Source organism: Microtus ochrogaster, unplaced genomic scaffold, assembly GCF_000317375.1.
Source record: "Microtus ochrogaster isolate Prairie Vole_2 unplaced genomic scaffold, MicOch1.0 UNK54, whole genome shotgun sequence".
Classification (NCBI taxonomy): Eukaryota; Metazoa; Chordata; class Mammalia; order Rodentia; family Cricetidae; genus Microtus; species Microtus ochrogaster.
This window is the reverse complement of record NW_004949152.1, coordinates 2,260,489-2,281,078: the sequence shown is the minus strand read 5'-3', so window position 1 is coordinate 2,281,078 and position 20,590 is coordinate 2,260,489. Positions and strand designations below refer to the sequence as shown.

General features: G+C 38.3%; 1 protein-coding gene and 1 pseudogene across 6 annotated transcripts in view; both read left to right on the top strand.

The window, feature by feature from the left end:
* The window catches only part of Chd9 (chromodomain helicase DNA binding protein 9), a 234,087-nt gene that overhangs the window by 92,116 nt on the left and 121,381 nt on the right, over positions 1–20,590 (top strand). For 4 of the 6 annotated variants that reach the window (XM_013354623.2, XM_026777292.1, XM_026777291.1 and 1 more), the window contains one exon: positions 12,048–13,672. In XM_013354623.2, the coding sequence (XP_013210077.1) occupies positions 12,218–13,672 (1,455 nt within the window). In that variant the 5' untranslated portion in view covers positions 12,048–12,217. Of the gene's footprint in view, positions 1–12,047; positions 13,673–20,590 lie in introns of those variants that run through there. The other 2 variants (XM_026777294.1, XM_013354624.2) reach the window with 1 other exon arrangement.
* On the top strand, positions 725–897 carry LOC113455506 (annotated as a pseudogene).

The following is a 20,590-nucleotide window of genomic DNA, read 5'->3' as shown; positions in this document are numbered from 1 at the left end:
GCCAGAAGAGGGCACAGATCTCATTACAGATGGTTGTGAGCCACCATGTGGTTGCTGGGAATTGAACTCAGGACCTCTGGAAGAGCAGCCAATGCTCTTGACCACTGAGCCATCTCTCCAGCCCCTAGGATGAATTCTTAACCACTGAGCCATCAGTATGCTGTGGTCTTGAGTGAATCTTAAATTTGGTGTTAATTCTTTTGTTTGTTTGCTAGTTATATGTTTTTGGAGACATTTTCACTAATTCAGACTGTTTGGCTACCTCCCTTTTCCCCTCCCAAGTGCTAATTTATCATTGCTATTATTTTTAGTTTTACTTTACTGTTTATTTTGTATTTTCACGATATGTCTGTGTGAGTGTGGGTGTATGGGTGTCACATTGCACTCGTGAGTAGGTCAGAGGAAAGTTTTCTGCAGTCTGCTCTCTCCATCCGTTATGTGGGATCGAACTCCAGTGGACAGGCTTGATGGCAGGTGCCCTTTAGTGTGATCTCTTAGGACTATTTCTGAATTAAAGAGTTGAAGTTATCAGTAATGTAGATATTATCGTCAACATGTCAGGGGTACATAGAACAGTTATGTAGTTCTGAATATTAATTATGTTTTGAAGAGAAAAAAAATCACCCATCCAAGGCCTAACACTTGTCTTTTATCATGGAGATACATTCATGATTCCACCTTTTTATATTTATTTATTTATTTATTTATTTATTTATTTATTGGTTTTTCGAGACAGGCCTTTTGGCTAAGATCAAGTGTAGTATCTGTTCTTATCAGTTTAATATCTGATACGTCCTCTATCCACCTTTTTATTTTAACTTTAATGTAGAGGAGGTTTTTGCCTGCATATACATATATGTGTAGGATATTGGGTCTCCTGGAACTAGTGTTACAGATGCTTGTTAGCCACCATCAGGTGCTGGGAACAGAACTGAGACCATGTATTGTGCTTTCAGAGGACCCAAGTTGAGTTCCTGGCACTCACACCATGCAGTGCACAACTATCCAGTGTCCTGTTCTGGCCTCCTGGTGCACTCACATGCACATATAGTTGCACAGACATGCGTACATTCACACTTTTTCAAAAAGTGCATGTCTTTCATCTGATTTGGTGAGTTTTAGCCGTATTTGTGGTCCCCTCGCTGTGGTGCTTGTTGTTGCCACAAGTCTCAGTCTGCCCACTCTTCATTCTTTTTTCTTTGTATTTCTCAGACTAGATGGGTTCGGTGATCATGTGCTCTGTTTTTCTTTGTTTGATTAAATCTCCCCGTAATGAATTTCAAATTTGTTACTCTTCTTTTCAGCTGCAGAATTCCTGATTGACCTTTTTAATAAACTCTCCTTAAATATATGTATTTTTATTTCATTTATGTGATTTTCCTAGTTGCTTTCATCCTTGAGCCATGACTTCCATTAGCTCTCTGAGCATATTTAACAGGGTTTATTAATTCTTTGTCTACTAAATTCAGTAACTTTACTTAGGGACAGAATCTATGAGCCCTTTCCTATTTTTTTTTCTTATATAGATTAAGGGGAACACTGTGTGCATGCGTGTTTGTGTGTGTGTGTGTCTATGTGTGTGTGTTTAAAAAACAGACATGTTGAGTATTAGATATTGCAAATCTGTATATAAGATTTTGAATTTTGCTCTAGAATTTTCTGTTCCTGATGGTTGAAGCCTGGAGTCCATCTGATGAAGTAACTGTATTTCTTCTGGGTGGTTATTGAAGCCTCATCTTTAGCTTGTGTTTAGACTCTGTTTCCATTATCTCTCTTTTGGTGCAGGAACTGAATGCAGGCTTTCTTCCTTCACCTTAGATACATTCCCACTGTTCTGCCAGTATTTTAATACAGATTTTCTTTAATGATAGGGATTTGCTTTTTGTTACTTTTCTCTTTGTTCTCTTAGTTGTAAAACTTTGGCGGTTTCCCAGGTTCCTGGTGAAGTTGGTTTCGATGATTCTTGCTTGTGTTTAGAAGCACTGGAGAGAAGGGTGTTAGAAGCTGCCTACTAGGGTGTTTAGCTGACCTCACTCTCCTGCCTTGGTGGCTGAAGCAAGGGACTGATGAAGAGAGGAGAGCAGGATCTGTGGGCAGAGAGCTGTTGAGGTGGAGTGGAGGCCTATGATACAGTCAGAATGAGGAGTGTTACTTTTATTATGCGTGCAATACAGTCATTGGAGGATTGTGAGTGAAGTGACCTGAAACAACTGGCAGATCACACCTGCTACTTACTGTTTTGAAATATGACCTAGTAAATGTCGGGGGTTACTTTTGTATCCACTATACAGGAGGAGAAGTCAAATATTTGTTAGGTATATATGGGTTTGAAATTGAGGCAGAGATATAATAGATTTAAATTTGAAAATTGCCAACATATTTGACATTTAACACCATGAGACTACTTAAAATTATCTTGAGAGTCAGTATAGACAGAAGTGAAAGATTAGTGTACCCACCAAATACTGTAAATACTTAAAGGTTAGAGTGCCTACAGTACCTTCAACATTTATAGGTTAGAATGCTTCCAGATATCCCAACATTTAGAGGTTAGTATTACCTAGTACCACCAACATTTAGCAGTGGTTCTCAACCTTCCTGATGCTATGACCCTTAAATACAGTTCTCCATGTTGTGATGACCCCCAATGATAAAATTATTTTGTTGCTACTTTATAACTGTAATCTTGCTACTGTTATGAATCACAATATAAATATCTGATATACAGGACATCTGATATGTGACCCCAAAGGGTTTGCAGATCATAGGTTGAGAACTGCTAATTTAGAGTATCCTCAAGTACCACAACAATTAGAGGTTACAGAGTTTACAGACTGAAATTAGACATTCAGAAAAAAAGAAGAAAAATGAGGGGGATTTCTTTGTGTATCCTTAAGCACTTCAAAGAGGCCCCATGGTAAAGGTAACAAACACTGCTGATAGATAATTTAAACAAAGAGTGAAAACTGTGCCAGATCATGGTGTTGCACGCCTTTAATTCCAGCACTCTGGGGGCAGAGGCAGGTGGATCTCTGTGAGTTCGAGGACAGCCAGGGCTACAGCATCTTGAAAAGCCAATATATATTGGTATTCTTTTGGTTGGGTCAATTTAGGATTTAGGGAGATGGTAGGAATTAAACTGATTTCAAGAGATAAGGTGGGCATGGAGGCTCATATATATATATATAGTCCTTGACACTCAGGAGGCTGAGGCAAGATTGCACTAAGTTCAAGGCCAGCCTGAGTAGTATAGATTCTGTCTCAAAAATAATAAAAAAGATCAGGGATATGGCTTGACTAACATATATAATAAGTTCCTGAGTTCATTCCCCACTAACATACACAATATATTTTTTTTTCCCTTTTTGAGCCTGGGGAAAGCAGTTGGCCTCACTTAGTTCAGGTTAGCCTAAAGTTAGTTTACTGTGCAGCCCAAACTGGACTTGAAGCAATCTTGCCTCCATAATCTGAGTACTGGGTTTACATGTATGAGTTCTTATGCTTAGGGGAAGAAATTTCAAATACATTTTCTTCCCAAAGTGTCTCTTTTCCCAAAATGGGGGTCAATCTGCATACTTCAGTTTGTAGGCAAGAGACTGTTTTGTTGGAAAGTATATATCTATTCTAGCAGGTAATATTCCCTAGGAAAAGAAAGAAGATCAAATGAAAAAGTAAATAGACATACCTGACAAATTTCTCATGTTTTAGTCTTTAATTATATGCAGCTTTTAGTAGTGTTTGTTGCCTTTTGAAAAGTCTAAATGATGAGACAGTATTGACACCATTTTTGTAGATTTATACATTTTCATTTAATATGTATTATCCAAAATTCCCTGCACTTCCAGCTTTAAAAATTGCATTGTAAGGGGCTAGAAAACTATTTCAACGATATAGAGCACTGCCTGCTCTTCCAGAGAACTTGGGTCAATTCTTAGCACCCACATGGTGACTATCAAACCATCTGTAACTCCAGTTCCAAAGGAACTGAAACTCCTTCTTCCAGCTTCTGCAGGTACTGTGTATATCTGGCACATAAACATACATGCAGGTAAAACATACACACATATACATACATACATGTATGTATGTATACATAAAATCGTAAAATGATTAAAAACAAATTTTAAGATTCTCTAAATCAAAAATTCTGTCTCTACTAATATTTCCTAGGTTATTCTGTTGCAATCTAGCATAATTTTTTCTTAGCTATTTATACTTAGTAATTATAGTAAAGGTGACATCTTCCTTTGGTATAGAAAATATTTTAATATGTATTTTACATTTAGTCATTATATCAAGTATTTAGGAGAAGAGGTAGTGGGCTTTTTAAAAATATTTTTGCTTTTATTTATTTTTACTAATAAGGAACTTTGTAAATGACAGTACATTATCTCCTAGAGTTTTTCTTTTCTGACAGAGTCAGTAAGAATCCTTGTTACTCAATTTTTCTTTTCTTTTTTTTTTTTTAATGGAGCCCAGGTTTTTTTGTTATTTGTTTGTTTTCTGAGATAAGGTCTAACTATGTAGCCCTGACTGGCCTAGAACTTAAAGAGTACCACTTGCTTCTGACTCCAGAGTGCTGGGACAAATGTCTTTTTGTTGTTGTTGTTTTTCCTCCCAAGGCAGGGTTTTTCTATATAGTCCTGGCTGTCCTGGAACTCTCTCTGTAGACCAGGCTGGCTTCAAACTTGCCTCTGTCTCCCCAGTACTGGGATTAAAGGTGTGTGCAGGCACCATCACCTGGTGTCTTTTTTCTTTAATTAAAATTTTAATTATTTGTATATGTGTGTCAGAATGTAGATATGTGTTCATGAGGTGCATTGCCCCCTGAGACCACAAGAGGCTGTTGGGTCCCTTGGGGTCAAAGTTAAAGAGAGTTGTGAGCCATCTGATATAGGTGCTGGGATCCAGACTCTCAGGTCCTCTGGAAGACAGCCAAGTCATCTCTCCAGTGCCCAAATGTTGGTTTTTTGTCTCAGGGGAGCATTTGAAGTCATTTGAAAATAGAGAACTTTATTTAGGACCGGCATCGGGAGTCAAGCTCTCAGGTTAGTCTGTGTATCCTTCACTCTTTCCCCAAGTGAAAGAAGTTATATTATATTCCTTCTTAGGATGGGCGGGTCAGATAGATTAATAAAAAAGTGGAATACTTAAAAATTTTCCAGTAAGATACTACTTAGTTGTTTAAGATTTAGAATTAATCATTTCTGTCGTACTACTTGACCATGTGTGTGTGTGTTTAGTGTTGTGTAAGTTGTACACTTGATCTTAGTGAAGAAACTGAGAAACAAGGGGATTGTAAATAGTCACTGTGCTGATGGGCAGGAAATTTACTTTGCAAGAAGAAGGCAATGAACTGGGAGGACAATGGGTGAGATGGTAAGTCGGTTTGGCCCAGCCTGGCTCTGCTGTGCCTAGCATCTTTTTTTCCACAGAAACACACCATCTTGCCATAAACAAGGCGTTCTTAGTGCACATAGTAATCATGGAGGGTGTACTTGGGCCAGGTCCCAGGAAAGGAAATTAAGGAAGACTGTTAGGGGAATAGAGAAAAGAAAAGTTGGCTAGCAATAGAGGGAAATTTTGTATTTTTTTTTCTCCTGGTTTTTTGAGACAGAATTTCAGTCTGTAACCCAGGCAGCAGTTTTCTTCCCTCAGACTCCCCAAGTGGCAGGAGTTATAGGTGCCAGCTACTTGGCTTGCTAAGTTTTGAAGTTTAAAACTTTGATTGAGTGAAATGATCGCAGTAGCTCACGCTTTCCACCTCCCCCCAGCTTACTTTGAAAGGAATTTTTGCCTCAAATAATTAAAAAAAAAAAAAAAGATTTTGTGTGTGTGTGTGTGTTTGTTTTTGCCAGAGTTTCCTTATGTTCTTGTAACTGTCCTAGAACTTGCTCTGTAAGCTGGCCTTGAACTCACAAATATATACCTGCCTCACACTGTAATGCTAAGATTAAAGGCATGTATATACTACGATGCCCTGCTCCAGTGTGGATTTTTTTCTAGCTTAAAAAAGAATGAAGTTATATTGTTTTAGAAAAACAAGGAAACGAGTGAGAAATAAGGGGCTAGTGCATGGAGTGATTTGCGTAAGTGAAGTTTATATTTGTATGACCTTATAAAGCCTTGTATCATTTAAGGTACTATTTAAAATATTTTATTGATGTACTTTACATACTATGTGACTTAATCTATTTAAGTGAATAATCCACCGGCTTTTTTACTCCCTCTTTTTAAAAAATTTATTGCTTGTGTGTGTGTATCTGTCTGTACGTGTGTATATAAATACGGTATGTGTGTCTGTATTTGTGCAAGTTTCATACTTAACAGCAAGTAATTTTTCTGCCAAGACATCTTACTGGCCTCATTCTTTTCCTTTTTTTTAATTTTAAAGATTTATTTTTATTTAGGTGTATGTGTCTATGAGCATATGCCATGTGTCTATATAAACATGGAGACCAAAAAGGGTGTCGGGTCATTCTCTGGAGTTGAAGTTACAGGCTGTTGCGAGCTACCCAACGTGGGTTCTGGAACCCAAACACAGGTCCTCAGGAGGAGAATGGAGTACTCTTAGCTGCTGAGCCATCTCTCCAGACCCTCTTCCTTCCTCCTTTCTGATGACAGGGTTTTTCTCTTTAGTCTAGACTGACTTCCGATCTTTAGATTTACAGGCATGCATCACCACGCCCAGCAGTGGTTTCTAATAATCACAGAGTTGTTTTTTTGGGTTTTTGTTTGTTTGTTTGGTTTGTCTTTTTGAGACAGGAGCCCATCCTGGAGCTCGCTTTTTAGATCAGGCTGGCCTGTAACTCACAGAGAACCACCTGCCTCCACCTGCTGAGTTCTGGGATTAAAGGTGTGCACCACCACTGCCTGGCATTCACAGAGTTGGTTTTTGTTTTTTTTTTTTTTTTTTTTTTTTCAGGGTTTCTCTGTGGCTTTGGACACAGAGTTGTTTAAATATCACTGAAAACAGTTTAAAACATTTCATCACCTCAGAAGCCCCATAACCTATGGCAAGTATTCATTGGGCACCAGTCATGACACACATCTGCCCTGCCTCTTCAGCTTTATACCCACTAATCCACTACTGGTTGCCAGCCTGGGATAAATATTGAGACTCTGTCTCAAAAAAGAGGCAGGGGTAGTAAACCTCTGCAATTGTATTCCTTCACTTAGTATAAGGTTTTCACACTTATGAGTTATGAGTCAGTGTTTCATTTTTATAAGATTTTTAGTTTTGTAATGCTAGGAGTTGAACCCAGGTCCTCATATATGCTATAAGAGAATTCTACCACAGCCTGCTTTTATTTTGAAACAAGGTCTCAGAAAGTCACACAGGCTGCTTTGGTCTCAATCTGTAGCCCAGGCTGGCTGACCTTGAACTTGTGATCTTCCAGCTTCTGTCTACAAGTAGCTGTGATTTTTTTTTAAAAAAAGATTTTATTTATTATATATACAGTGTTCTGTCTGCATGTGTACCTGCAGGTCAGAAGAGGGCACCAGATCTCATAGATGGTTGTGAGCCACTATGTGGTTGCTGGGTCTTGAACTCAGGACCTCTGGAAGAGCAGACACTGCTCTTAACCCCTGAGCCATCTCTCCAGCCCCAAGTAGCTGTGATTTTTAAGCCAATATTAATTACAAGGTCCATCTCACTTCTTTTTATTACTGAGTAACTCCATTATGCTGATATACTGGGCTTTGTTTTTCTACTTATCAGTTGTTAGTTGGTTATTTCTTTTTGGTATTGTGAATAAATACTACACTGGGCATTGGACATTCAAGTTTATGTTTAATTCCCTGCTTTAAATTTTATTGGGTATTTACCAAAAAGTGGAATTATTAAACTATACAGAATTTGTATTTTTAAATTTTTGAGGTTCTACCAGAAGCTACATCCCTGTCACTAATGTGTAAGTTAAACTACTCTTTCTCCCTCTTTTTTTTCTCAACCACTCTCACATTCAATTATTTGGTATTTTTACCTTTTCATCCTAATGGGTAAGAAGTGATTTTTTTTTTATGATTTTGGTTTATAGTTCTGTGGTGATTAATGAGGTTGGATATTTTTTCATGTCTTTACTAGAAATTTATATATCTTTGGAGAAGTATCTAGGTCTTTCCAGTAACTTGTTGAAAATGTTTCATATGTTTTAGATATAAGTTCTTATATGGTCTAGATATAAGATGTCTTTTTTTGTTTTGCCTTGTTTTGGTTTTTTGAGATAGGGTTTCTCTGTTTAGCCCTAGCTGTTCTGAAACCCATTTTTTTAAATTTTTTTATTTTTTTTTGTTTTTCGAGACAGGGTTTCTCTGTGGCTTTGGAGCCTGTCCTGGAACTAGCTCTGTAGACCAGGCTGGTCTCGAACTCACAGAGATCCACCTGCCTCTGCCTCCCGAGTGCTGGGATTAAAGGCGTGCCCCACCATCGCCCGGCTCCTGAAACCCATTTTGTAGACCAGGCTGGCCTTGCACTTAGAGATCTGCCTACCTCTGCCTTCTGAATCCTGGAATCAAAGACGAATGTCACCACTACCACCACCGCCGGGATAGATATTAGTTCTTTATCAGATTTATGGTTAGAAAAAAATTTTGTTTTTTCCCATGGGTGGTTTGTCTGCTTGCTTACTTTATGATTTTTGTTTGACAAGCTTTCATGTAGCTTAGGTTGGCCTCTACTTAGCTATGTGACCAGGAATGCCTTTGAATTCCTGATCCTCCTGCCTCCTTTTCCCAAGTGCTAGGATTGCAGGCTTGTGCTACCACATCCAACACTTCCTGCTCTTCTTGTCTCATCCCACTCCCTCCCCTCTTTTCCCTGTTCCTCCTTCCCATTCTCCTCTTCTGTCTTTCCTTCCCTGTCCTCCCCTTCATTTCCTTTTAGTTTTTGAGACAGAGTTTTATGTATCTCAGGCTGGGTTTGAACTCCTCATCTACCTGCCCTCACTTCTGAAGTGCTGTTATTACAGGCATGTGCCCACAAACCCAGGTATCTCTTTAGTATGCCACAGGTTGTTTCTTTTTCTCCTAGAACATAGCTGAGAGCCAGGATCCTGAGAGGTTAGAATTTGCTCATTGGTGAGACTGTGCTGGTTAGAAGCTCTTTAAGGTATCTGTTGAAGCATAAACACTTTTTCTTGTATGTACTTATTTCTGAGACAGTCATTCACCAGGTCACCACAGTTGGCCTTGAACTCATAATCCTCCCATTTTATATCTGAGTGAACGAGGCTGTGTATTTCAGGACCACACTGGTTGGTTGTGGGGTTTTGCTTTTTGGAACCATATCTCACCATGTAACTCTAGCTACATGAAAAGTCTCTATCCTGAAAGTCTCTATGCAGACCAGGCTGGTCTTGAACTCACAGAGATCCTCCTGCTTCTGCCTCCTGAGTACTGGGTTGCAGGTGTATCCCAAAACCCTGGACTTTTAATTTTAATGATGTAGCCTATAAACTTTTCATATCAAAACTTTTCATTTTGTTCAAGTAAAAACTAGACTTTCATCTGACTAGTACTGTAGGAGTATTTTGCGTCAAGTATTAGAATGTATTATAATGTATGATACAGTAAAATCCTACAGCTACACGATAATATGCTCCTTCTAATTGTTTTATTGTGTCTGCTTTTTTGAAAATCAAGTTAAGGATGAGTAAATTGTTGTTAGCTATTATTTCCCCCTTATAATTTGTGCTTAGTGAATAATTTTCTATTCTGCAATTAAAGGGACAACTTTAGTATCTGACTTTTTATCACCTAAAACTTCCTTCACTCTACTTCATTCCATCCCATTTTTTACAGGATAGCTTTCTCCTGTTAATTAAGATTATTGTGAAGTATTTTACATTCCAAATGCTTATTTTTGTTTTGAGAAAGGGTTTTACAGTGTAGCCCAGGTTGCCTTTGGAAATTCACTCAGTAGTCTAGACTATCTGAACTGGATTTCCGTGCCTTAGCCATCCAAGTGCTGGGAATGTAGGCATATACTGTCAGATAGGGCTACATGTCGTTTATTAAAGCATGTGATAATGTTGTGATTGATGATACATCAATATCTAAGTATAATTTATCCGAATTTGATAGTTGTTACTCCTCAGAATTAAGATTAAACATTTTTAAACTGTAAAAAAATTTTTTATAGTTGAATAGTTAGTAGGGATTTTATTTAGAAGATTAATTTTTTTAATATTTATCCTTCAAAATAGAAGTTCTGAAGTTTTTTAGCACTTTAGTGACTTTTAAATAAACTAATATAGGAATAAGTACCTTCATTTGTGATATTTTTATGTGTGTATGTATGTGTGCAAAATAGGAACATTAGATATACTTTAAAACTTTTGGAAATGATTCAAGCCTGGAGCAATAATTGTTACCTATTTAGTATTACAAAGTAACCAAGTCATTAGATCACTTTTACATCTCATTGCTATATACGTGTGCTTGAATTCATGAATACTTGGCCATCAGTATCGTAAGGTTCTGCACCAAAGGAACCACCACATGGAAATTAAAAATGTTTCGAAGAAACAAATTACACCTGCTAGCTGATTCTTGCTTTTATTCTCTAAATAATATAGTATAATATCGATTTATATACTATTTGTATTGTGGCTGATATTTTAAGTTACTAGACATGATGTAGTGTGATGAGGTTATATAAAAACTATAATCAGTCTCCCTCATATACCCAGAGACAACTGCATATGCAGAAGTTTAATTAGCATTATATATATTAAGTATAAGCTTTCATTTATTTGTTTGTTTGTTTGTGTTTTGGGGGCAGGGTTTCTCTGTGTAAAGCCCTAGCTATCCTGAAACTTGCTTTATAGACCAGACTGGCCTCAAGCTCATAGAGATCCACTTGCCTGTGCCTCCTAAGTGCTGGGATTAAAGGCATTAACCTGCCTGGTTTTAATGTTTTTGTTTGTTTGTTTGCTTGTCTGTTTATTTGTTTTTTAGCTTATCATAGGACCAGTTTTTCATTTACTTAGCTCAGGCTCCAATTTGTTTTCTATTTAGCTTTTGAATTTCAGCATTTGCACAATTGATTCACAAAATAGGAAATATGTATATCCCTAATGATTTAGCAGCTTTTCTCAAGATGGTATAATGATACAACTGATTATAGGATCCTTGGATTTGCTTCACAGAAACCTAAGTCCTTTGACTGCTGGGCTGATCTTCCATGTTAGATAAGTGAAAGCACCATGTGAACTATGTGAGCATATGTTTCATCATACTTTGCAGCACATTTGTGTTAGTGATAACAGCTAACCAAAGGAAATTTATTTCATTCTGGGTCACCTCATGGTATCTTGAAAATTGTGTTTCTGGTATTTCTGCATATACTCTATGCGACCTGGACCAGGTGATCATAATCTACTTACTAACCTGAGGACATCTATCATTTTGAAGGGCAGTGCCTAGTTATTCTAATCATTGATAGAAGTGCTGGGATTTATAGACATTTCATGTTGTAGTGTGCATACTGTTTGTTATTCTTAGGGGTTGCCTTATAATCTTTTGTCATAGTATATATACTTCAGAGTAAAGTGCTGTGTGTTTTTACTTTTAAATAGCCTGTATAGAGTATTAATTGCCTAGTTGCAATGAATTATAACACACAAAGTACTGTGTGTTTTATTTATGTTAAAGAATATTGGCCAGCTGGCCTGAGTCTGAAAAAGCATGGGATAAAACCGGACTTGCTGAACATAGCGGACAATGAGGACTACTGGGAACTCAAGAACAATGGCAATGGGTTTTTGATCCTACTGCACGTGCTGGCTTTGGAGGGGCCTGGGCAGTTTGGATGCTCAACTTACTAAACCTGGATGGAGGTGGGCGGTCCTTGGACTTCCCACAGGGCAGGGAACCCTGATGGCTCTTCAAGCTGATGAGGGAGAGGGACTTGATGGGGGGAGGGGGAGGGAAATGGGAGGCGGTGGCGGGGAGGAGGCAGAAATCCTCAATAAATAAATAAATTAAAAAAAAGAATATCTACTACTACTAAGTTTAAATTACTTTTGTTCTTATGTTTCTAGGATTCTGATACTTCATGACATGTTATCATGTTATTATGTAGAGCTATAATGAACACTGGCCTGTTTTGGATTAGTTGATGACCCCCAGAAATGATGCGCTATTATCTGCAACAGAGAAGCTGAACATACTGTTTGAAGTGAACAACCCAAATTCTCACTGAAGTTTCAAAATGACAGACCCAATGATGGATTTTTTCGATGATACAAATCTTTTTGGTGAGACTTTAGAAGGCTTGTCAGATGATGCGTTTGTCCAGCCGGGACCTGTTTCACTAGTGGATGAATTGAACCTGGGTGCAGAGTTTGAGCCTTTGCATATAGATTCACTAAACCATGTTCAAGGTACTCCAACACATCAGAAGATGACGGATTTTGAACAGTTAAATCAGTTTGACTCAATGAAATTTCATCAAGTTAATCAGTCTTTTGGCAGTCCAGCTGAACATGTATTGTCTCCACACTCTCAATTTAATTGTTCTCCAATCCATCCCCCAAACCAAGCCAATGGCTTGTTTCAAGATGTAGCAGATGGCAGTCCAATGTGGGGTCATCAGACAGCCTCTGGCCTTTCAAATCAAAATGGATCACCTTTTCATCAACAAGGACATTCACACTCTCTACATCAAAATAAAAGCTTTGTGGTGCACCATGATTTTGCCTTATTTCAGCCCAGTGAACATCAAACACAGTGTACTTCACTTCGCTCACAACAAAACAGAAGTAATCTTAACCCAGGGCAGAATTCTCTTGGCCAGTCTAAAAACTTTATAGACATTAATGCTTCTGGTCCCCACAGAGTTAATGCTAACCTCCCGCCACACATAACTGACGCCTCCTCTTCACAACAGCCTCTTTCAGCGCAGTTTTCTCAAGCAGCGAATCCTCCAGTCCACTTCCTCAAGTGTAACAGTCATCAGGAAGGACCCTTTAACAGACCTTCTCCCAGTATGACTTCCTGTTCCGTCAGTAACTCCCAGCAGTTCCCTGCACAGTACTCCTTCTCCAGTGGTCACGTGTCACCGAGCAGTCTTCTGCAATCTTCTGCAGTTCTTGCACCCAGTCATACAAATCAGGCTTTATCTGATTTTGCTGGAAGCAACTCCTTTTCACCTCATAGGGGAATTAAACAAGATTCTTCCCAGCATATCCTAAACCCCACTCCATCACTAAATTCAAATAATTTTCAAATTTTGCATCCGTCACATCCTCAGGGTAATTATAGCAATTCAAAATTATCTCCTGTGCACATGAACTTCCCCGATCCTGTTGACTCAGGACCTCACATGGGTCATTACAACGATCACGTGGAAACTAATGGTTTTTCATCTTTAGAGGAGAATTTACTTCATCAAGTGGATTCTCATACAGAACCATTTACAGGACTTGACCCAGAGGACCTCCTTCAAGAGGGTCTTCTCCCTCAATTTGATGAGTCAACGTTTGGACAAGATAACTCGAATCATATTTTAGATCATGACCTTGATCGGCAGTTTACTTCACATCTTGTAGCACGGCCTTCTGACATGGCTCAATCCCAGATGCAATATCCAGCTCGGAGCTGGCCTTCCTCATTGTCTAATCATCAGCATTTACACAACAGAAATCATCTATGTTTACAGCGACAGGTATGTAGCTCTCTCTTTTTATTTATTTTTTTGGCAATTTGAGGTGATGAGGGTGAGTAAGGTTCTGTTCAGTTAATTTTAAATGAGACCTATTCAAGATTTCTTAAAATTAGAATTCTACTGAGTGCATATTTGACAGTTTTATCCTGTTATTAAAATCGTATTAGAAGCAATTAGTATTTTGGAACTGTAGGTTTTAATATGTGTTGTTGCTTTTGTTTTTACATTTAACAAAAGGTTATTTTATCAAGATTGAATCTTAGTAGCCATGATCATGAAATAGGAAACAACAGTCTGGAGATGTTTTAGTATGAATAGTATTGATATTCCTATGCAAGCTCATACAGATTTATCAGCAAATCTAACATCTCTCTGATCACTGAGGAAATCATAGAGGAAGAAACTTAGAAAACAGGCACTATGGAGTTCACTCTGTGATCTCAGCCTTCAGCCTTCTGAGGCAGGGTTGAAAGGTTGGGCCAGTTTGGGTACATTAGAAAAGCTGTGAAGAAACACAACACACATTAAAAACCTAGGAAATCAAAATCGTAAAGCCAAGGTAATGTGGAACGTTGGTTACAATTCATTGTGATGAGAGAATAATAAAATGTAGAACATTTGTTTCTTTTATTAGAAACAATTTTTGAATGTTCATGCTTTCAAAAAATGCTTTTTACATTTATTTATTCTGTATGTGAATGCATGTGGAAGCATACATGCCGAGGTGTATGTAGAGGTTGGACTCTGCGTATCTGGATTCTGAGATCAAATTTGTGCCATCGGTCTTGCCAACAAGCACCCTTCTATGCTGAGCCTCTCACTAGTCCTAATGTTCATGCTTACTGCTAGCATATTTGTGGTAAAATTAATAATGTTTATGGCTTTATTAACTGATAGAATCTTTTGAAAAACATTTTGACACAAACATAGCAAAAGTAATATATACAAAAATATATTTTTAAAATTTATTACTTTATTTTATGTGTGTGGGTGTTTTGCCTGCATACATGTCTACGTACCATGTACATGCACAGTGTCCCCAGAGGCCTGAAGTTGTTGGATTCTCTTGGGCTGGAGTTACAGATGACTGTGAGCTGTCATGTGGGTGCTGGGAATTGAGCCAGAGTCATCTGGAAGAGTTGCCAGTGCTCTTAACTGCTGAGCAATCTCTCTAACCCCCAAGGATATTTTATGTTTATAGTGGGGAACTGGAAACATCCCAGCTTGTTATCACATACAAATTTAATGGATCACTATCAACATTAAAAAGACCTTAAAGGGTAACACTGAGAAAATGTTAATGGTGCTCCAGGTATAAAATATAACTCCAGATTATGATCATAGTAAAATAGTTCAGAGTGCCCATACTGGAACCACACTCTTGAATAGACAGACTCGTAGCTCTTCATACTTCAGATGTGGCTTGAGCTAGTTACACAATTTCTGTATTTCTATGTTTTCTCATTTTTATATAGATTTATTTATAGCCAGGCATGGTAGTGCACACTTTTAATCCCAGCACTCAGGAGGCAGAGGCAGACAGATCTCAGTTTAAGCCCTGCTTAGTCTACAGAGCAATTTCCAGGACAGCTAGGACTACACAGAGACTACTTGGAAAACAAAATAACAAAACAAGAACAAAAAAAAGATTTATTTTATTTATGTTAGTGTGTGCCCTCAGAGGCCAGGGGGGGATTACTTGAGTACTTGGCATTATAGGCATTTGTGAGCCATCTGATATGGGTGCTGAGATCTGAACATGGGTCCTTTGGTAAAGCAGCAAGTGCTCTTAACCCATGAGCTTTCTCTCCAGCCTGTTTCCTTGTTGAACGAGCTGCGGGGCTGCTTCCCGCCACCCGGCTAGCTTTACCTGAAATAATTACATGGAAACTATATTCTTTTAAACACTGCTTGGCCCATTAGTTTCACCCTCTTATTGGCTAGCTCTTACATATTGATCTAACCCATTTATAATAATCTGTATAACACCACAAGATGGCTTACCAGGAAAGATCATAACCTGCATCTATCTGGAGTGGGAGAATCATGGTGACTGCCTGACTCGGCTTCTTTCTCCCAGCATTCTGTTCTGTTTACTCCGCCTACCTAATTTTCTGTCCTATCAGGCCAAGCAGTTTTCTTTATTAGTTAACCAATGAAAGCAACAGATAAGATACAAGACCCACCTCCATCATTTCCTGATCTTAAAAATATAAGACAGTGAGTTGGGGTATAGTTGTACATGCCTTTAATCCCAGCATTTAGGAGACAGAGGCAGCTGGATCTCTGTGACTTTGAGACTAGTATGGTCCACATAGAGAGTTCCAGGACAGCCAGGGCTACATAGACCCTGTCTTTAAAAAAAAAAAAAAAAAAGGTGTTTGTATGTATAAAATAGCAATATCTCTATAATAGGTGTTGGAAAAGATTAATGTAAGTTTTAAAAATACTTAGTACTATTAGATATAGTTAGGTACTTAATGAATGCCTTTCTATCTATACTTTTTTTTTTTTTTTTTTGGTTTTTTCGAGACAGGGTTTCTCTGTGGTTTTGGAGCCTGTCCTGGAACTAGCTCTTGTAGACCAGGCTGGTCTCGAACTCACAGAGATCCGCCTGCCTCTGCCTCCCGAGTGCTGGGATTAAAGGCGTGCGCCACCACCGCCCGGCCTATCTATACTTTTTTATACTAGTATTCTAATATACAAATAAAAATATACCAGAAGGAAGTAGGTTGTTTAAGGGTAATACATTTGTACTGTTTTTCACCTGTATTCTGTAAATTTTGTCATGTGAGAGTATTACTTTTCTGACAAAAACTTATTAAATATAATAATTTATAAAATCTTACTAAACTACTTATGAAATGTTTCAATTTTTTTTTATTTGAGACAAGACCTCATTCTGTATAACTCTGGCTAACCTGAACTCAATATGTAAATCATGCTGGCCTTGAGCTCATATATCTGCCTGCTTCTGCCAAGTGAAATGTTCCAATATTTTTACCTGTGAGAATGAGTATACAGTGAAATACTATGGATTTTTTTGTCCGTTTTTTTTTTTTTTTTTTTTTTTTGAGATCTCATGTTTCACAGGCTGGCCTCAACTCAGACTCCCTATGGATGATCTTGAACTTCTGATTTTCCCACCTCTATCTCTTGAGTACTAGAATTATAGAACTATAGTCTTCGTTATTATACTGACTAATATACCTGATTAGTGCTCAGAGGACCAATGCAGGGCACTGTGCTATCCCCTCAGTCCTCTTTTTAGTCTTCATTTGAAGACAGACTTTTGTTTGTTTCTTTGTTTGTTTTCAGGGTTTCCTGTGTTATCTCGTGTGGCCTGTAACCCGGAAGTCAGAGATCTGACTGCCTCTGCCTCTCAAGTGCTAAGATTAGAGTTAGCCACTACACCTGGCTCAAGGCAGATTCTTACTAAATTAATTAAGTTGGCTTTGAGCCAACAGGTAGGCTGTAAATTTACTACCCTTCTGCCTCAGCCTCCCAGTTACCTGGGATTATAAGCCTTTTTCACCAAGCCCAGCTTTTTTATTTAAAAAAAAATTTCAACATACTGTTTTTAAAATTTTTTTAGCATATATTAATTATACATAATAAGAAACTTCAGGCCGGGCGGTGGTGGCGCACGCCTTTAATCCCAGCACTTGGGAGGCAGAGGCAGGCGGATCTCTGTGAGTTTGAGACCAGCCTGGTCTACAAGATCTAGCTCCAGGACAGGCTCCAAAACCACAGAGAAACCCTGTCTCGAAAAACCAAAAAAAAAAAAAAAAAAAAAGAAACTTCATTATGATCTTTTCATGTGTATAATTATATATTGCCTATTACATATATTCATTTTTATGCTTATAATATATTTTGATCATATTAACAGATACTGTATTAACTTTTCTTGTCTCCCACTATTGTTGTTCCTCTTTTCAACCAGTCTCCCTTTGGCTTTCCTTTGTTGTATGACCTAGTGATTTTCATTAGCATTGCTTACAGGAGCATGGGTGAGAGACTATTTACAGAGACTTGGACACCTTACCAGTATCTTTAACAATGGTGAAAATGTCTCTCCCTCCCCTAGCAACTACCTATAGGGTCAGGACTTGTGAGTATCTCCTCTCCTGCTTCCATGAGTGGATGTTGGTGATGGATCCAATCATATGCAGGTTTTGAAGAGGTAATCACAGCTGCATTAGACATATTATGCCCTGTAGACAACATTCAACACTCTGACAGTCTTTATGCTTCCTCTTGTGAATTGTTGTCTGAGCCTTGGAAGGGGCAATACAGGTGTCCCATTTAGGGCAGAACACTCAGCATTCACTTATTCACAGTACTTTGACCAGTAGTTAGTTGCTAGCTGCCAAGAAAATACTGCTTCTTTGACTTAAAGCTGATAGCAGCTGTAATCTAGTAGCACAAACACAATTATTTTTGTAGAAGGTAATTTGGCAGGCACATCATATCCACTTAGCAAAACAACTTTCCTATTGGGCCTGTGGCCTTCCCAACCATAGACTCTTGACAGTGTTTATGGTACCAGATGTGGGACATCTCAAGTCCAGTGAGACAGAACAGACTCGTTACTGTTGCACCAAGCAAGACATCTTGCTTGGCTGGTAATAGTATGGCACACAGCTGAATGAGAACTTGATGACAGTTCTCTCCAGCAGTCTACATAGCACTTTCCGCATTGATGAGGGAGACTTTGCAGGGAAGAAGCTTCCAGATCAAGTCAGGCTTGATGTTTCTATGTTCTGTAACCAGAGCATCAACACACAACTTTTGAAATGTCTAAGATGGACGCACCAAAACTATACTTAGGTACACTTAAAAGGTACAAACTTGTCTTTCATTTTACTTGTTGAGTGTTAGGATTTTGCTCCCTCTGCTGGAGGGAGGGTCAAGCATGTTAGTCAGAAGGACCCTGGAGAAACTCCAATGATAGAATTTAGGTTCATCTATTCAGTTTTTATGTAGTCTTTTTCCAGGTTTGACTAATTGTTTTGCCCAATGTATAATTAAATTATGAACGATTGAATTTATTTATTTATTACTTGGTTTTGTTTTCTAAGAGCTAACATGTTATTTTTGTTTTATTTTTTTAGTTTTCCAATTCATGTTTTTCTAAAGATATTTCCAGCTTTGAAGGTAGTAAGGACTCTCTTTTATAGATTTGCAAGGACATATAGATGAGTGATGTAGCCTCCATTGCTAGCGTATAAACATACAGACATGTAAGCATACAGAGAAGTTCTTTTTTGTTGTTGTTTTGGCTTGGTTTAGTTTGGTTTGTTTTTTTGAAACAAGTTTTCTCTGTGTAGCAGTCTTGGCTGTCCTGGAACTCTGTAGATCAAGCTGGCCTCCAACTCAGATAGATCCACCTGCCTTTGACTTCCAAGTGCTGTGATTAAAGACATTCACTAGTACCACAAGAGAAGAGAAATTCTTTTAAAACTCTGTTTGTAAATCATCTTACGGCCTAAGAGCACATATTGTTCTTGCAGAGGACCCATGTTTTATTCCCAGCACCCACATCAGCTAGCTCACAGCTGCCTGTCACTCCAGCTCCAGGGGATTTAACACCTTTCTGTTCTCCACACTCATATGCAGATATATATACACATACACACAAATACATAATAATAAAAAACATTTTTTTTGTAATTTGTTTTTTTTGAGACAGAGTTTCTTTGTGTAGCTCTAGCTGTCCTGGAACTCTGTAGACCAGGCTGTCCTGGAACTCACAGATACACCTGCCTCTGCCTCCTAAGTGCTGGGATCCACCCCCTCCCAGCTAACGAAAAACATTTTTAAAAACATCATCTTGTTCTATACTGATAAACAAATGAAATTTAAAAGCTACTAGCCTTTTTTTCCCCTCTATGAAAGCAATGTTTAAAATTTTACAGAGGGCAGTCAATTTGGAATCAAATTGATAGGCAATCAATTTGTTTTTATTTTTCAAAATTTATGTGTATGGGTGTTGTACCTATATATATGTCTTTGTACTGTTTGCATACCTAGTGCCTAAAAAACCAGAATTGGGCCTCAAATCCCTTGGAATGGGAATTATAGGTGGTTGTCAGCTGCTATGTGGGTTCTAGGAATCTAACCTGAGTCCTCTGGAAGTGCTGAGCCATCTCAACATCTCCAGTGTTCTATTTTGTTTGTTTAGTTTGTTTTGGTTTTTTGTTATTATTGTTGCTTTGTTTTTTCGAGACAGGGTTTCTCTGTGCAGTCCTGGCGGTCCTGGAACTCACTCTGTAGATCAGGCTGGCCTTGAGTTTATTGATCCACCTGCATCTGCTTCCTAAGCACTGGGATGAAATATGTACTACCATCACCACCCTGCTTAAATCAGATTTCTTTAGCTCTATCTCTTCTCTTTTTTTTTTTTTTCCCCGAGACAGGGCTTCTCTGTAGCTTTGGGGGCCTGTCCTGGAACTAGCTCTTGTAGACCAGGCTGGCCTCGAACTCACAGAGATCCACCTGCCTCTGCCTCCCGATTGCTGGGATTAAAGGTACACGCCATGTCTTCCTGGCTAGCTCTATTTCTTGCAATAATTTTGTTTTGTACTGAATTACCAAGCAGTTACAGATTGGGAGACTTATAAAAATACGAGTGGTGTAATTTTTTTTTTTCAGTTTATCATTACTAATTCTGAGGTAGTCCTGGTGAAATGGTGTAGCAGCTAAGAGCACTTGCTGCACATCCACCTGAGTTTGAAACAGGCTTCCCAAGGTTGTTCTGAATGTGTGCTCTATGGTGCACAGCCGTGCCCACATACCAATCAACAGGATAAATTCTGAAATAAATCTTGTATCCTATACAAGATATTCTTTGATCTGCTTTCTGAAAATTCAGTGGTGACACTTCATTCAAATTTTTTTTTGTTTTTTTTTTTT